The 17,331-nt window shown below is 38.6% G+C and overlaps 1 protein-coding gene across 1 annotated transcript in view; it reads right to left on the bottom strand.

The window, feature by feature from the left end:
- The window catches only part of ELAPOR2 (endosome-lysosome associated apoptosis and autophagy regulator family member 2), a 183,432-nt gene that overhangs the window by 22,578 nt on the left and 143,523 nt on the right, over window positions 1-17,331 (bottom strand). Inside the window, exons 13-18 of the mRNA XM_064575341.1 lie at window positions 14,739-14,876; window positions 12,976-13,239; window positions 12,274-12,447; window positions 10,051-10,240; window positions 8,604-8,700; window positions 7,813-7,914 (exon numbers count right to left, since the gene is read on the bottom strand). Coding sequence (XP_064431411.1) covers window positions 7,813-7,914; window positions 8,604-8,700; window positions 10,051-10,240; window positions 12,274-12,447; window positions 12,976-13,239; window positions 14,739-14,876 — 965 coding nt within the window. The remainder of the gene's footprint in view (window positions 1-7,812; window positions 7,915-8,603; window positions 8,701-10,050; window positions 10,241-12,273; window positions 12,448-12,975; window positions 13,240-14,738; window positions 14,877-17,331) is intronic.

Here is a 17,331-nt window from a genome sequence, read left to right as displayed (position 1 = left end):
ACACAACACTGCCCTGGAAACCTCCTTTAGACCTGAGCTGCTGAAACACCTAGAGCAAAAAGACAGACACACAATAAAAGGGAGAACCCCAAAACACCCCTTTTTAAGTTTTAACTTCAGATGCCTTTCTGATGATATGCAGTCTAAAACTGTAATTTTTGGTCTATCAGCAAAGTAAAATTTCATACTCTTAGTATATATTCAAAGGGCACCCTACAATATGAACACTGAAACAAAAATCTACGCACCTAAAGATTGACTACATTTTATTTATTTATTTATTAAGATTTTATTTATTCATTTGAGAGAAAGTGAGACAGAACATGAGAGGGGAGAGGGTCAGAGGGAGAAGCAGACTCCCCACTGAGCAGGGAGCCCAATGCGGGACTTGATCCTGGGATTTCAGGATCATGACCTGAGCTGAAGGCAGTCGCTTAACCAACTGAGCCACCCAGGAGCCACCAAATTGACTACATATTATTAAGAGTATCCTTCCAAATGCCTGCATGCTGTAAACTAAGTAATCATGGGTGGGATGTAAATAAAAGCACAGCTCTGTGTAATGTGCTTCAGAAACAGAGGTTCACTACTGTTAGAGCTAAGAAGAGCGATGAATGGGGACTCTTTGGAAAAATGGTTTAACTCTTACCTGCCTTGATTTCTGTTTGTAAAAAGCAGTAAAGTATATTCAGGCAAAGAAACAAAAAGAGATTTTAAAAAAAAAAAAAAAGGTAAGTACAATAGATGAAAACCATGCCACTTAAAAAATTATCGCTATTTCCCACCTTCCGCATCAGGAAAACCAACTCAAAACTGCACTTTCAAAAAAAAATTCGGTAACCAGTTAGAAAAGTTCTTTGAGAACACAATTACTTGCATAACAACGAATTGAAACTTTAAAGGTAATTAACTTTTTGATCATTTAGCATAAATTACCAATATACTTTCCTGCTTAATTCTCTCCTTCCCAAATTATTTTATCTTTCCAACACAGGCACATTTTCAAGGGCAGTGAGGGCTGTTTATCTTGGGAAAATAAAAGAGTAAGTTTGGTAAAGTTTGAGAAGAAAAAAAAAAACTCAACAAATGAAAAAGAAAAAGGGAAAATTAATTAAAGATGCAAAAACCTCTGGAGAGAAAACTCAGGTTACAATTCCGGCTGGACTTGCAAGTGATTTTGTGTTTTTTTCCACCAGTGACTCAGCCCCTCCCCCCGCTGTTTCATACTTGTAATTTAGCAGAAGTGAAATGTCTGTTTCACTGCCTTCATAGGGTGGTTATAAAGGACAAAATGAGAGAACAATTTGGGAAAGTTTCAAGTACTGCAAAATTTAAAAGACTATTAACAATGCACATCACTTTCTAAAGAACGGGTAAAACTACAGAAACGGGGGAAAAAAATCAAGACATTGATGTAACTTAAAAAGCTGCCATTAAGTGTCAAAATACTGCAATGATTCACTGCATTTCCCTAGTAGACTTCACTTTTTAAAAGATACTCTTAGGTGAAAAGTAGTTTGGTTTAGAATCAATTCTTTAATTCTTTCAACCCCACAAATCATTTAAAATGTGGAACATCCAAATTTGATTGTTATAAACCCAAGTTTCACAGTTTGAATCAGGCCTTCCCTATGAAGTGACAAGGATGTAGGAAGCAGTACTCATTTCAATAGTGCTTATAGGTAAAACGAAAATAGAAAAAAAAAGATGCAAGAGAAAAAACACAAAAAGATTTTCTTCTACTAAGAACAAAAAAGCGCGTTGGTAAGAGACAAATGCTTCATCGCCAAATATGTGAAACCCTCTTCCCTTTGATGACATGAGTCACCATCATCTCTATCCCCTCCACACTGGCTTTTCAAAGGTGTCACTAATTGTGCTGCTTTTATAATTTTTGGTCTACAAGATCACCATAGAAACTAGCAAGTAGGTATCTGAAGAGCAGTACGTGAATCATGGAGAGTTTGGGCATACAAGGCCAGAGTTCCACAGGATGACCCCATGGCTGTGAGTTCTAGGTAGAGAAAGCACCATCAACTCAAAGGACAACCAGGTGTACCCTAATGTGGTTTCACTGTTAAATGAGGAAGACTTTCCAGTCTCCTGATTTTGCTTCTGGGATTGCCTTACCCATCAAGATAGCACCAGCAACATGTTAGAATTAAGATGAATCTTTTTTCAAGGAAGTTCCATCTTGGATTCTAAAATGGGATACATATTCTGGGGGGAAAGTGGATGAAGCTACAAGTTATTAGTGTCCTCCTTTAAATGAATCATCTTACCTAAAGCAGGATCTCCTTGGTTCATACTAAAAATTCATGGACAATAATTTTATTTTCTTATGAACTATTACAACCCAATACTCAACCTACTGTTAATTGTTTGGAGAGTTGATAAAACAGTGTAAACTTGTTTTCGCCTAAACCTTACTCAAACTCCAAAGTTAAAATAAATTCATGTACGTTGTCAGTATGGTTCTGACACTTCTGTAGCTGGTCTCAAGAGACTGGGGGAAAAGGCCATAGTTTTAAGTGCTAGAACTTTTCTCATTTGGTGTCAGAGCACAATTGTTACTCAGCTTCTTTCTTGTGAGGCTTTTTTGGGCTTCCTGGGGTTTCCCAATCTTGGAGTTCTGAGACTGGCATCCTCTGGCATGGGTGATGCTCTCTGACCAGCTGCTGGTAAATCCCCTTGGCTTTGGCTTCTGAGAAAGCTCAGCATTTCTCTGCTGAGAATGCCAATGGACAGAAAGCCTTCTTGTATGGGGTAAATAAAATGGCTTTGGATCTTGCTCTAATTTTGTTTGCCCTGAAGCTGAAGAGTATAAATCACTTATGATTGAGTTTGAACATAAGACTTTTTGATCCAGACCTCTTCGATCCAGGGATATAAAATTCTACTAGTCCCCTGCAAAAACCTCCCTTTTTGCAGATCTCCCCTGGGTTAATTACCAAAAGCCAAAATCTGATCAAGACCTGTACAAACTACATTAGCCAACACTGCCCAGTCCCTCTGCAAAATCTTTCAAAGCTTTATCATCCTTATTTCAAAATGAATCCTTAAACTTTATGACTGCTTTGTGATCTTTTTATGTCATGTCCTAAGATTACTCATTAGTGTTTGAACTGTATAATTTTAACAATTCTGTATTAGAATTTTTCCATTTCTTGATCATAACGGGTTTTTACTTATGCTTAGAGTGCTTTTATATGCCTCCTCACTTTCCATTGTTCTAAGAACACACTTGGCTTTAATCTTTCAAATTCTGTTGCCTTTTAAATTTAACTTGTACAGATTTAGATATCTATTATCTGTCCATAAATGGTTCAGAGGAATAAGAAAACAAGGAACCCATTTAACCAATCATTATCCTCTGGCTTTTACCACCTTAAAATGGATAAACTTTATGGCTGCAAGAGACCTCTCCCAAAGACCAAAGAAAACACAAGTGTCCTACAGGTCTGGTGATTTTGATAGAGCAACTCTAAATCAGAGCCTGTGGAATAAAGCCCTGGCATATTCAACCTCTCAGTGCTATCAGGACAGACCTCTGAAGCATTCCTTTTGTGAGATACAATATTCTCAGAGGCTATGCTTTTTTTGTTTTTTTTTAACGGGGAGCAGCCCCTCTCCACTTGCCCCTGAACCATCCACCAGTCTGACTCTCTGAGGCCGAGGCTACATTTATGATAAAGATGAATTTGGATTTTGAAGGAGGTTTTGGCAAAAGAGTTTTAGACTGATTTATAAACTACCCAAGCAGTTAAATATAGCTATGAGTTGAGAGAAAGAGAGAGGATGATGATTTCCCTCTAGCTCATAGTATTACTGAAGACGACCTCATTGGAGGAAGGATGACTCATGTTAAACAAGGCACCAGTAACTTGCAGATCAATTGAGTTATCCCCCAGATAATGTGATATTTGCCTCTTTGCTTAGTGTGCTTCTCTGTAAATCTCTACCTATGAAGAACTGGAGGGGAAAAATGGCAAGATGAAAACATGACAGAAGAAAAGAACAATAGGCATAGTCAGGGCATCATTCCATCTTGACTGTGCTACCACAGCTATCCACCCCAGGTCCTCAGTGTTCCCCACGGTGTCAAGCAAATGGGTCTGACTCAGGTCTCCCATGTGCTATGACAGCTCTATCATCAGAGTAAAAATGATTCCTTTTGCCCATTTTCTAATAACACTTCTTTTAAAGATTTTATTTATTTGACAGAGGGAGACACAGAGAGAGAGGGAACACAAGCAAGGGGAGCGGGAGAGGGGGAAGCAGGCTCCCCGCTGAGCAGGGAGCCCGATGCGGGGCTCGATCCCAGGACCCTGGGATTATGACCTGAGCCGAAGGCAGACGCTTAACGACTGAGCCACCCAGGTGCCCCTAATAACATTTTTTTAGAAATTCCTCATATATTTGAAATTTCTCATGTATTTGAAAGAACACTTTGGACACAAGGCTTAGGTCTACATTTTTTCCACCAAAAAAAGAACCTTCAATTTTTCTAACTACCTAGGATCATGACTGGAGGCAAGGCTGGAGGGCGATCTATCGAGGGCTATCAGCAGTCTACTTTGTTAGAAATTCATTCAATGGCCAAGATACAAACTGCACCTGGAAATCCCCAAAAGTCTATGCTGGCTCTCAGATTTCTTCTGCCACAGACATCATGCTGCTAAGTTTTTATCTAAAATGTCTCACACCCTCCCTCCCCAGACACTTTGTGGAATTAGAAACCAACTGCATTTGCCAGACCAAACACAGACAGGATGCTGTTTTCCAATTGCAGATTAGTAGGCAGCCCCAATAATTTGCAATTCCCTCTAAATTTCCTATGAGATACATAGAGAACACACATTGCCCCTTTTCTCCTGCCCATCCACGCTCTCTTAAGACATTCTCATTTTCCCAAGGCTAAGGGTGTTATGACATTTTCTCAGGTCACAAGCTTCAGAGCCCCAACCAACATCACTACTACTCAAGTCTCCTTTGCCTGCTTTGCCAAGATTCTTGGCCAAGAGAGGAGAATTCCCGGGGGTGGCATCCCTTCCAAACTGCCAAAGTCTGCTTTCTGAGACTTTTTGGTCACAGCATATGAGATTTTGCAAGGCAAGTGCCTGGTTAGCACCTTCCTCCGTCTTCTGGAGATCTTAAAGCTCCCCCCCAACCCCCAAAAATTGCAAAGTAAATCCTCTTCAAAAGTAGCCTGAGAAACCTGGCTCTGTTAACATTTCCTTACTGTTAGTAGGAAATCATTATACAGCCCCAAAGCTAAAAAAAAATTCTAATTATTTCAGAACAAGCTACTGTTTTTCATATGCTGATCCCAGAGCTCCCCCTTGTGCCCTCATGGGGAACTGATTGAAGCAAGAACTGAAGGTTAGCACCTTCATTAGGTTGTGGGGTTCCAGCCGTTGCCTAGAGCACTGGTCCTCAAACCTCAATATGCATCATAATTATATAGAGAGTTTTATCAAATATGGGTGAAGAACTACCCTGTAGACCAAGACATTTTAAATTAACCTTTCAGAAAACTAAAATGCAGAACTGTTTGAGAATTTGTCTCAGAAAAAAAACAAGCCAAATCACCAAAATACCAAAATGTGGATTAAGATTAGTTCCAAAATTTTAATCTGCATCAGAATTGCCTTGTGTTTTTTATAATATTTTATTTATTTATTTTTTAAGATTTTGTTTATTTATTTGACAGAGAGAGAGACAGCAAGAGAGGGAACACAAGCAGGGGGAGTGGGAGAGGGAGAAGCAGGCCTCCCGCAAAGCAGGGAGCCCGATGAGGGGCTCGATCCCAGGACCCTGGGATCATGACCTGAGCTGAAGGCAGTTGCTTAACCGACTGAGCCACCCAGGTGCCCCTATAATATTTTATTTTTAAGTAATCTCTACCCCCAATGTGGGGCTCAAACTCACGACCGTGAGATCAAAGGTCACACGCTCCACCAACTGAGCCCGCTAGGCAACCCAGGATTGCCTTGTATTTAAAAAAGAATTTCTGTGCTTGACACTCAAGAGATTCTTTTGGTTTCATGAAAGATCTAGAAATTGGTTTTTAAAATAGACACCCCAAGGTATTCTGTCACAGGTGATCTTAAGAAACCCTGGCAAAGACAGCTAAATTCCGTAAATAGAACAAACTGCTAGGTCAAAGGAAAAACTAACTTTTCCTCTCCTTACAAGGAAAAAAAATCAAGTTTCTAAATGCTATTATCATTTAACATCATGAGACTATTTTTTTTATTACTTTAAAAGATCAGAACCAACCTTGGAGGAGTGAGAGTGAGATACTTTCTAAAGGACACACCTTATCTTTGGTCATATTATCTACTTTAGCCAGAGCCCTGGAGAAGGCTTTGGAAGCCATCAAGGGAGACTCCAAGAGGCCAGACTCAGAGAGGCTAGTTGCTAAGTCCAAAAAAAAGACCTTATAGGTGCTACCATGAATAGAAGAAGCATGTGACCTCAAAGCTATATGGTAGGATATTGGAGAATAATTAAAGCAACTCTAAACACACCTTCTCATAAACAAAGTGTGGTTTGCTGCCCTGACTCCAGCTTGGATGCTGGCCCACGGATCCTCCACCACATGATGCTCTTGAGCATCAGGCTCCCTCTGTCTCTTTCACTGATGTCTATTACCTTGCATTGTTCTCCTCTCATCATATACTTCTCTCACCTTGAAAAGGTGAAAAGAAAAATTAATTCCCAGATCCATGAGAACCAGAGAAACACAGTTGGTGAGATGTGAATACTAGTGTACCTTTATGAACCAAAGTAAACCCACAATATTGTTAGCACTGCTAATATTTTTAAGATATCAAGTAGTTGACACAACGCTTAAACCACTGATTTCCAATACTGCAGTGACATAAGCAGAAGAGCTTCAATCTCTCAAGGGTTATCGTGAAACTATCAAAAACAAAACTAAGTCAATTATTTTCTTTTTTAAAAATATACACTTTTGCTAGCTTGACAGAGAAAAACCTGCAAGTCAAACTGATCGAAAGGCACCTGAATCCTGCACAAAGATTAGGAATAATCTACACACAGAACAATGAATAAGTGCAAAGAATGAAAATCAGCAGACATTTACGTGTCACTCACACCATGAAAGCAGTAAGTAAGTTGACAGTTCTGAGGGCATGAAATTGTTCATTTTCTCTTAGTGTTCCCACCCAAGTGGACTGTATTAGTCAGATTGAGACTGTGGAGAGCTGTTGCCTCAATGCCAGTAGGTTAAATGAATTGTATTATGTATTCTACAGATCAGACTCTACCTTGGTGATTCTGCCACCATTCATCAGAAAATGGAGGAGTTGGAAATGGAGCATACAAATGATCTACCCTGGCCCCTATCCTCTTACAGAGGAAGAAGCTACAATTCAGAGGGTAGATTGCTTCCATCTAGATCACCAAGGTAGTTCACTGTTGATGAAGAACTACAAGCTAGGTTATATATAGCACAGCTCTTAAGCAAATTGGGACTAAACACTATGAATAAATACAAGGATACAAACACAATAATTATATATTAAATAATTTTCAAGACTATTAGACACTTAGGCAAACAGGGTGAGAAGATGCCATTGAAGAGACTGGGAAGTACTGAGATTGGCGAGAACCTATTCCTCTTAAGAGACACTCAGCACATCCCTACAACAAAAACCTACATATTCTTCTGTTCTTTCTGCTTTGCATTCCTAGAGAATATGTTTTAAAATAGTAAGATTCTGGAGAGTTTTGCTGCCTCACAATAAATACAAATGTGAAATAACCACATAGAAGTAAGAATACCTGGGGACTGAAATCACTCCTGCTCCTGGTTTGGTAGGATTGCACCTCATTTTCACAGCAGTTGACCGGCCATTGACACAAGATGTTGTAGTTGTAGAAGACCTATTACAGGGCGAATGGCATTTTACAGAACAGACAGGACATAGACCACCAAGACATAAATATCCTGTGTATAACTGCTCCCATGCTTTATGCAACAATGAAAAAGAAAAATGTGTCCAGATTCACTAATTAAGAATTTTAATACAAACTGAGCTCATTTACTTTCACTGCCTAGGAAAAGTGGACTGTCTTCTCCGGTAAAGTAATAAGTTATCTTCAAGGTGTTTAGTCAAGTTACCATAATTATAATCAAAGTCATAATCACAAAAATTTTTAAAGGGAAGAGAGGTTGTATCTACTTGGGCTGATGTTTAAGTATGTGAATTACAAATACTGCCTGGACAAGGAAGTAGAGTCTCTTTTTGCCTAATTTAAAAGAATATATATATGTTATATATATGTTATATATATATATATGTATATATATTTATATATAACAGATAAAATAGAATATATAGAAAAAATAGATATAGATAAAATACATATAACCAGAGAAAAGATATATATTTATACATATCAGAACATATGTAATATTTTCAAAATAGTTCATTTTTCCTACTTTATACTAAGTCTTCCATTTAAGAACCAATCATTGAGTATCTATTAAGTATAATAAGCCACTATGCTAGGTACCATGAAAAGACATTTTTTTGATTAAAATAGTCAAGGGAAGCAGCATCTTCACTTACTTATAAAAGAAATGCACATCTGGTATTTGGCTAGGGGTTACTGGGAACATTTCTTCTTTTATATTAATATTTTGCAATGTAGTTTCAATGGTCACTCCTAGATGACAATAAAAAGAAGCTATTAAGCAATATGGAAAAATTAGATTTATTTAGTCTGTGTATCTGAATTGAAAGCAGCTTTAATCTGATACTGTCATTTGACCAGAAATATTGTATTAAATTTATGCATTCATGGTAAGATCAAGAACCATTCCAAATTCTAAAGAATAAAAAAGAAAAGAATCTACTCCACAGCCCTGTAATTTTGCTCAAGTCACTTCACATCCCTGGGCCCTACATCTTAAATCTGTAAAATTCATGAAATAATTGAGATGATCTCTAAAGCCCCTTCCAGCTCTAACATTTCAACATCCTAGCATTATTAAAATTCTTGGCTTCTGATGAGTTTTGTTGTACAAGCTGGCTATTTTGCTAATACAGCTTTTCACTAAATATAGACACACCTGAGAAAACAAAAATTTTTGTACCCAATAATTTCCAGAAAGCAACTCCAAATTTTGTTTAATCTAAAAGTCAGGCATTTCTCCCATCCCTTGGAGACAAAATGACAGCAGAGCCAAAATGCCAGCAATAACAGCAACCTCTCCTTCTGACATGGAGTTCGGAGACTGAGCGCGAATTCAGTAACTGACCTTGGTGCTGAAAATTAAAGCTGAATTCCTCTGGAGTCAATAGCAACAGTCCTCAAATTTGCTGTACATTAGAATCACCTAAGAAGCTTGTTAATTACCTTGGTGCTGAAAATTAAAGCTGAATTCCTCTGGAGTCAATAGCAACAGTCCTCAAATTTGCTGTACATTAGAATCACCTAAGAAGCTTGTTAAATTATTATACTGTTATATGTTATATCATCATCCCAGAGGTTCTAATGAACTTGATCCCTAAAAATCACTAAGAGGTCATTCTTAAAACTTTCCTATGCCCTCTAGTCCACAAAGACAGAAAGGACAGACGGGGAATAAAGCTCAGCACCTTCACCTTTGCTAAGTGTCACCAGCTTCCTTTTGGTATGAGAAAAGATTATGAAAACTGGTGGTAGATATTATGATTTAGGTTTACACAATATTTGTTTACTGTTCTTTTGTTTATAGTTTTGGTTTCTAAACTTATTCTGCTTCTTAAATTCCTAGAGAATTTGATGAAAGGCACAGACTCTCAAAAAACATCCTATCACATATGAGTTAATGCATAAATTCAGCAGATGCTTGCACTCAGATTGATCAATAGATCTCAACTGCAGGGGCTTTTGAACCATGTTACAAAGTGATGATTTAGAATTACCTGTGGCCTTCATCATCTATGGCAAACACCAACACAATGACAAGTTATCAGTACTGTCATTTTAGAATAACTGCATGCATGCATACAGGAACCAAATGAAGCTTACCTAAAAATCTATCTGCCAGAATGATGGACTGTGATGATAAGGCTGCTCGGAAACCCTTACTTTCAGAAGGAATAATAGTTGACTGGCATACATATGCTCCTACCAAATTCGTGTAGTCATCTGACCCTGCCACCATTTCCTTTACTGTGAAGTCTGTTATATTGTTGGTACAGAGAGCCATCTTCTTCCCCTAGGAAAATAAAGTCACAAAGAGGTTTTACAGAAGAGTCAGTCTTTACATTAGATCTCAGAGAGCTCATGACCCTAATAGAGCAGTGGGCTCTCTCCTCACTACAGAGATTCTGCTTTAATTGATATGGTGTGGGGCCCAGGCACTGGCATTTTTTTTTTAAAATCTCTTGAGGAACTCCAGTGTTTAACTAGGGTTGAGTCGTTTAAATTACAATGAATATAGAAATTCAAGACTGCACTGCTCTTCCAACTGCAAGCATCATTTGTGCTGGATGAAAGCCATCTAACTTAAGGAACTAAAAGTCACCCATGAAACCTTCAATTCAAAGGATAACAATGCATTCAAAGAGACCAGATAACCCTGGTGAAGGTTTTAATGTCAAAGAAAAAGACGTGCTCTTCCTTCACCTTTATTGGCCTACTGTGGCAGAAAGGTAACGTGAAGTCTGAAGAAGAAAGCATAGAAGTCTTATTGCAGCAAAATCCTAGGACACCATCTAAATTCTTATTAGTTGGTCACTACAAGCGTCTTTATTCACCTACTCAGATTCAATGACGTGTAACTACTCAACTACACAGAAAGTTGAAGGGAATACAGGAGTTTACTTTTTAAATCATTTAATCAGTTGGAATATATAATTTATAAAAATTGGAGGACGGTTTAAATATACTATAGTCCCACTGCAAACAACTACAGCTTTATAATTCCTATGTAGGAATGTATAAAGGGAAAAAAGATGATGATTTTATTGCTCTTAGATGTAGGGTGAGCACACATGGGCACTAAGAAAGGAACCTAGATTTAACTTCTTCATGTAGCTAGCAGTCCAAACTTATAAAATGTTCTCCCTCTACTAAGCTTTTTCACCATAGTACAGGTACAATTATTGTTAAATTGTTGAAGCTGAGAAGAGGAAAGCAATGGAAAAGATTAGAGAGAAGCTATTGAGGAAAGAAAGAGGAAAACAGCAATAAAAGGAAAGGAATGAGAATAAAAAGGAAAGGAAAATAAAGAGGACAGAAAAGAAGAGGGGATAGAGGGAAGGCAAGACAGTGCTAACACAGGCGTAAGGACAAAAAGAAATATAACACATAATGTAATGAATCTCGTTCACCGTTCCACTCAGTATTTAGCAGAACAGGTATTTAATATGTATTTATTCATTGAATGAACTGAGTGACAACCTATCGAGTGTGTTAGATCACTCCCTTTAAAATCAGAAAAGGACAAACACCACACCACATAAAATTTATAGATCTTTTTGCCTGAAAACATCTGTGGTCATCAGATCTCTTTTTATTTCCTTTGTACAAAGTTTGGCACAGCATCTCATAATGAAGACCACTGGAGATATCAGAGTTAATATGGAAAAAAACATGGAGGAAATGCCTTATTACATTTTCATCTTTGCTAATGGTGTATACATACACGTACTTCCCAACCCTAACCTCATAGATCTATAAAAATATTGGGCATCTAATCCTCTAACTCCTCCCATTACCAGCATTAATTAAAGCTTCTTCCCACAGAAAGATAAGATCCCAGTATTTATTAGCAGATACCAACTGATCAGCTGACATGTGTTCTCTGTTTACCTCCTTTTTTATTTTTAGACAAACTCCCTCTTGGAGGTCTTTTTCTTTTTAAAACAGAAAATCGACAATATGAAGAACAGTAGAACAATTTCAAACCAAAACTGCCTGCCTAAAAAATAGGTGGGACTGACAAGCCTGAACCAGTTGGACAGAAATGAAAGATCCTTCAAGCACCTACACCCTAACTCTGAGCTCTGGGGCTCCAGGGGCTGGGGAATAAGTGCTTTGATGGATGGAGATGCAGACAAGGCTGGCCCTGCTGGAGAAAGCTGCCAATGTGCTAGGAGGCAACACAGGATTTAAGCAATCACAGCTCCGTTTCTGACATTTGGTTGTTAGTTTCTGTAGAGATTTTATTGGGCCATCCACACAGAAAATATCAACTCAATCAGAACTGAAACACAGCTCCATCTCACTCTGACAGCCAGAACTCACCTCGTGCCCACATAAACTAATATTGAAGAAGTGGAAGTATTTGGTTCCTTTGGAGGTAAAGCTGGGTCCATTCATTAATGAGCCCACGCTGCTGAGGTTGCTGAAGTCATAGTGCAAACTCTGATTCTCTTTTTCATGGTGGAAAAAGCAGTCACTATAGCAAACTGAGTGGTCCTTTGATTAAAGATTAAGAAATAAAAAATATATATATAGTAGAAAAGGAAATATTAGCTGCTATGAAAAATGTGTTTCAAAAACAGTTCTACATTTAAAAACTCTTCTGGTAATTTTGTCTTAGTTATATTTTATCACATGAATATGGAGAATTTCTAAACAATAATTAAAATATTCCAAGATATACTTGCTGCGCTCCATATATTCCTATGGCCAACCCACCGGGGGAGTTTACTCGCTCTCCCTTAACAGAATACACAAAAATCTAATTTTAATATTTTTGGAAAGCATTCTTATTTGGGTGCTTTTCTTAATATCTTATGCCCCCAGGAACTAGGGCTTTCATGGCATATAATACGTGTTCAAGTGCTTAATAAATGTAAGAGGAGAGAAAACAGGAAGAAGAATGAAAAGGCCATTTCTAAATAGAACTATTTCGTAGTTCCTGGAGAAACATGAAGGATATCTTGTGAGTGTCTCTATTAAAGTGTGCTTTCCTGGGGAGAACCAAAAGACACACTCACTCACCTGAGTGCTTCTACTCCCAGGCCCACATGGAATACAAGCCTCCTTGCCATAGACCTGATGTATGGACAGGTAGGTGTCAGGTGGACACTCCTTGCACTGGTTGGTTTCTTTCTCAATGTAGTGGCCTGGGGGGCAGGGGACACACGATGAGCCCGACTGCTCAGAACCGAGGGCACAGGCACGGCATGAGGACGCCACCCCATCAACGGCATTAGTGGCAGTGATAGAATAAATCTTCACCATGTCATTGATGAACCGTCTATTCTAGAAAGAGAGTAGAAAGTAATGACTTCCGCCTTGGGGCTTACTTGTACAACCAGATTGTTTTGTGTTGATATCACCAAAATAGCTAAGCAGAGTGTTCCAGCCTAACAGTTTATAATCGATAGTGGATTAATATTATTTCTTCTTGGTTCTTTTAAAAAAAATCTTAAATCTTAACACTAGGAGCTAATTTCCATAGTAATGGAGTTCCAGGAGGTTATCCGCAATCACCGCCAAGATCAGGCATATTTATGGGCTTTACATCTGGAAGAACTGGTATGGTTTAACAGAGGAGCAACTTTATCTCCCATCATAGTTTATTCAGGGATCAGCCTAACTGTAATGAGACAATAGGATATTTGCCGTATAGCAAGTGGTAAAGCCTCAGATGAGGGGTTAGTCTTGAAAGACTAGGACTCTGCTCCTCACCCAACACTGTGATGCCATCACACCACCCCTCTGAGCCTTTCTCTCTCTTTCTCCAGTACTTTCCCTATGTATGGATTTCTAGTGAAGGGATGCATAGTAGAGAGCAAATCCCTGGGTCTAACTATACTTTTCCTTCTTATGACACTGGGTCAAATAAGATCTAGTTCTCACCAGGCAGTGGGCAACATTTTATCAGTAGAGAACAGAGCTACCCTAGACTACTTAATGTTTTTCTCTGGGGTAAAGACAACAGGAAGACAAGGAAGCACTCCACAGCACGTTCATGCCCCACCTGGTGGTAACCTGAACACTCATCAAGAACAATTAGCATCAAGTAACAACTGAGAATGGGTTTCCCAATGAAAGCCCAAAGAGACAAGAGAAGATGTTCTGCATTTGTCACCACAGTTTAAAGTGGTTTACCTTGTTTGCACCTTGGGAAGTTCACGTCTATGGAGATCCACAAAAGTAACAGTCCTGCTACTATTGAAACATACAGTGGAACTTACTTAGGGGAGGATTAGGGTCTACTCTAGCAGGGACAGTAGAAGAAAATAAATAATTCTGTGTGTTAACCCAATTGTGTGTACATACACACTCTCCAGGCTATACAAGGAGACATCACTACAATGAAATAATAAGCCAACGCCAGTTAATGGCTCCAGGACAAATGTCAGATCATTCAGAAAAAGAGGAAGACAGTCACTAGCCTTCTCAAAGTCTTAGAAAGCTTTAAAAAATATGTTTTTAAATAACTACAAAATCAGATTTTCTTTCTCTTAAGCTTTCAACAAATTATCTGTTTAGCATAGTTAAGCTTTCAACAAATATATTTGTTTAGTATAGAACAATCCAAAGAGACATTGTGTTATTCAATTTCATACATTCTTGCTCTCAAAAAATATATATACCATTTTTATCCAAATCCACTCCCTAACCAAATGATTGATCCCACATCAATAAAAAACTAAGTCTTTTCCTCCAAAAGATTTGAGTGATCATTGTGTATGAATGTCCATTGGGAGCGTCATCTTTGTATTTGAAAAAAAAAAAAAGGGCTTGGAACTTACATCTTGACCCTGATTGGTTCTCTGGAAAGCCCATGTAAACGTAAATGTTGCATTCTTGAAAATGATGTGGGTGTAAGCTTGCTTTTCTTTGGTTCCACCCCATGATTCCACCACATTGGTACTTTTCCTATTAATATCCTAATATATAGTAGAAAAATATAAACAAAAAAGCACAAATTCAGGATTAATATACATATGTATACATTACAAATATGTGTCTTTACAATAACCCCTGTAGGGTCAATGAATATTTATCTGCAGAGCACATCACCCTAGAACTCTCAAAACCTCCCTTCAAGTCTACACAAGCGCTCACTAGCTTAGTAATTACAATTTTTCAACCACATTGCCAATATAACCTGAAAGAGGTATCAAATTATAGTACATTTAAGAAATGTATGTGTGCACGTGTGCCTGTGTGCACGTGACTCTAGCTTAGGAAATACACTTTGAAAGGAAAACATAATTCCTCCAACTTCTCACAGTAAACTTCTAGGCTCCTCAGAGAATAGCAAGGTTTTTCCATGTTTGCCTTTTTCCTTGCGAGATTCTGATAGGCAGCTCTTGCACAGGAATTCTAAGTTCCCTCTGAATGACACTTGCAACTTCCAGGCTTCTCCAAGTGTACATTAACCAGAATGTTATTTTAAGTCCAAAGAATCTTCTTCTGCTTAAACTTGAACTCCAAAGGAATTCGTGTAATCTCTTATTTCTGATTTCCTTAGCTAAATTCAATATTTAGAATATTCTACAAATGTGTAACATTCCAACCAATGTGCTGTCATTAATGTGATTAGAAAGCAAATATAGTAAGTCAACCAAATAATGCAATACGCATCTAATTAATTTGAAGTGAAAACCAAACCTAGCCTTGAATTTTCTAATTAGTGGTCCCTACAGAAACCCTAATAGATGACTTAGAAATTTGGATGGGCTTCTGTTACATTATCTGGGATGTTGACAATATGACGGCATGAGCCCAAGATATGTCTGTTTCTTTCTCTGTTATAAACATAGGAGTCAAACCTTATAAAGTAATCAAATATGCTATAAAGAGATGTGTCTTGAGTTCACACCACAGACAGGAATAACAGAATGTGCTGGTTACACATTACAGAATTCCCCACGTTACCAAATGACCAAACCACCATACATGCCACTTCCTAAAAGAAGCTCAGAATACACAGACAGTGCTCTGTTAAACATCATATTTCTAGATGTTTATTCCAATAATAAGTGGAATTTATTGCATTACCGTAAATAATGCCATCTTACCTTTGTACAACACTGCATGCTTTTGAAAGCATTTCTATACACTATTTAACTGACATCACAAAAAATCCTGTGAGAAAACCAAATCAGAGAGGAAAGAAAACTAACAGATTCTGCTATGAGCTAAAAACTCTTAAGATTGATTCATGAAAGGGTGCCTGGGTGGCTCAGTTGGTTGGGCGACTGCCTTCGGCTCAGGTCATGATCCTGGAGTCCCGGGATCGAGTCCCGCATCGGGCTCCCTGCTCGGCGGGGAGTCTGCTTCTCCCTCTGACCCTCCTCCCTCTCATGTGCTCTCATTCTCTCTCTCTCTCAAATAAATAAATAAAATCTTTAAAAAAAAAAAAAGAGTTATCCATGTTATTATTCATGAACACTTGGCTTATCTCCAATTTTACTATAGTAATAGTGCAACAATAAGAGTATAAACCCTGGGCGCCTGGGTGGCTCAGTCGGTTAAGCGACTGCCTTCGGCTCAGGTCATGATCCTGGAATCCCGGGATCGAGTCCCGCATCAGGCTCCCTGCTCGGCGGGGAGTCTGCTTCTCCCTCCGACCCTCCCCCCTCTCATGTGCTCTCTCTCTCTGTCAAATAATAAATAAAATCTTTATAAAAAAAATAATAAATAAACAAGGTTTCATTGGGCGCCTGGGTGGCTCAGTCGGTTGAGCGACTGCCTTCGGCTCAGGTCATGATCCTGGAGTCCCGGGATCAAGTCCCGCATCGGGCTCCCTGCTCAGCAGGGGGTCTGCTTCTCCCTCTGACCCTCCCCCCTCTCATGTGCTTACTCTCTCTCATTCTTTCTCTCTCAAATAAATAAATAAAATCTTAAAAAAAAAAAAAAAAGATTGATTCATGAAAATAAATAGCTGTGATCTCTACCCTCAGGAGTGCTTGGTCAAGTGAGAGAGAAAAAACATCAATATAGTCACATAATTAAAATAGAGTTTTCTCGAAGAGTTTTTGGAGCACTCTAGAGAGAGCGGCTAATTTTACTTAAGGAGTAAGAGAAAGCTTCCCAGAAGAGGTGAAGTTTGAGCAGCCCTTGAATTATGAGCGGGAGTTCGCCAGACCGAAGAGCCAAAGGAAGAAAGCCATTGGGGCTTAGAGTGCCAAGGCAGGAGAACTGAAGTACAGGGTGTCCCTCTAACAGATTCACGGTGTCCTAAGAGGTGTGAGTAGTAACAGTGGACTTGTGAAACAGAAGCTGGGCAAAGAGTACAAAAAGCCATAATGATGTCATGCTAAGAAAGTTTAAGCGTATTCAGAGGCAATTGGTTCTCAAACTTTAGCTGATGTTAGAACCACCCTCATGGCTGAC

This window comes from Mirounga angustirostris, unplaced genomic scaffold, assembly GCF_029215605.1.
Source record: "Mirounga angustirostris isolate CCGP_5_RB_7025 unplaced genomic scaffold, mMirAng1.0.hap1 SCAF_12, whole genome shotgun sequence".
NCBI lineage: Eukaryota > Metazoa > Chordata > Mammalia > Carnivora > Phocidae > Mirounga > Mirounga angustirostris.
Note: the sequence above shows the minus strand (reverse complement) of the source record. Positions and strands in the feature narration are given on the sequence as shown.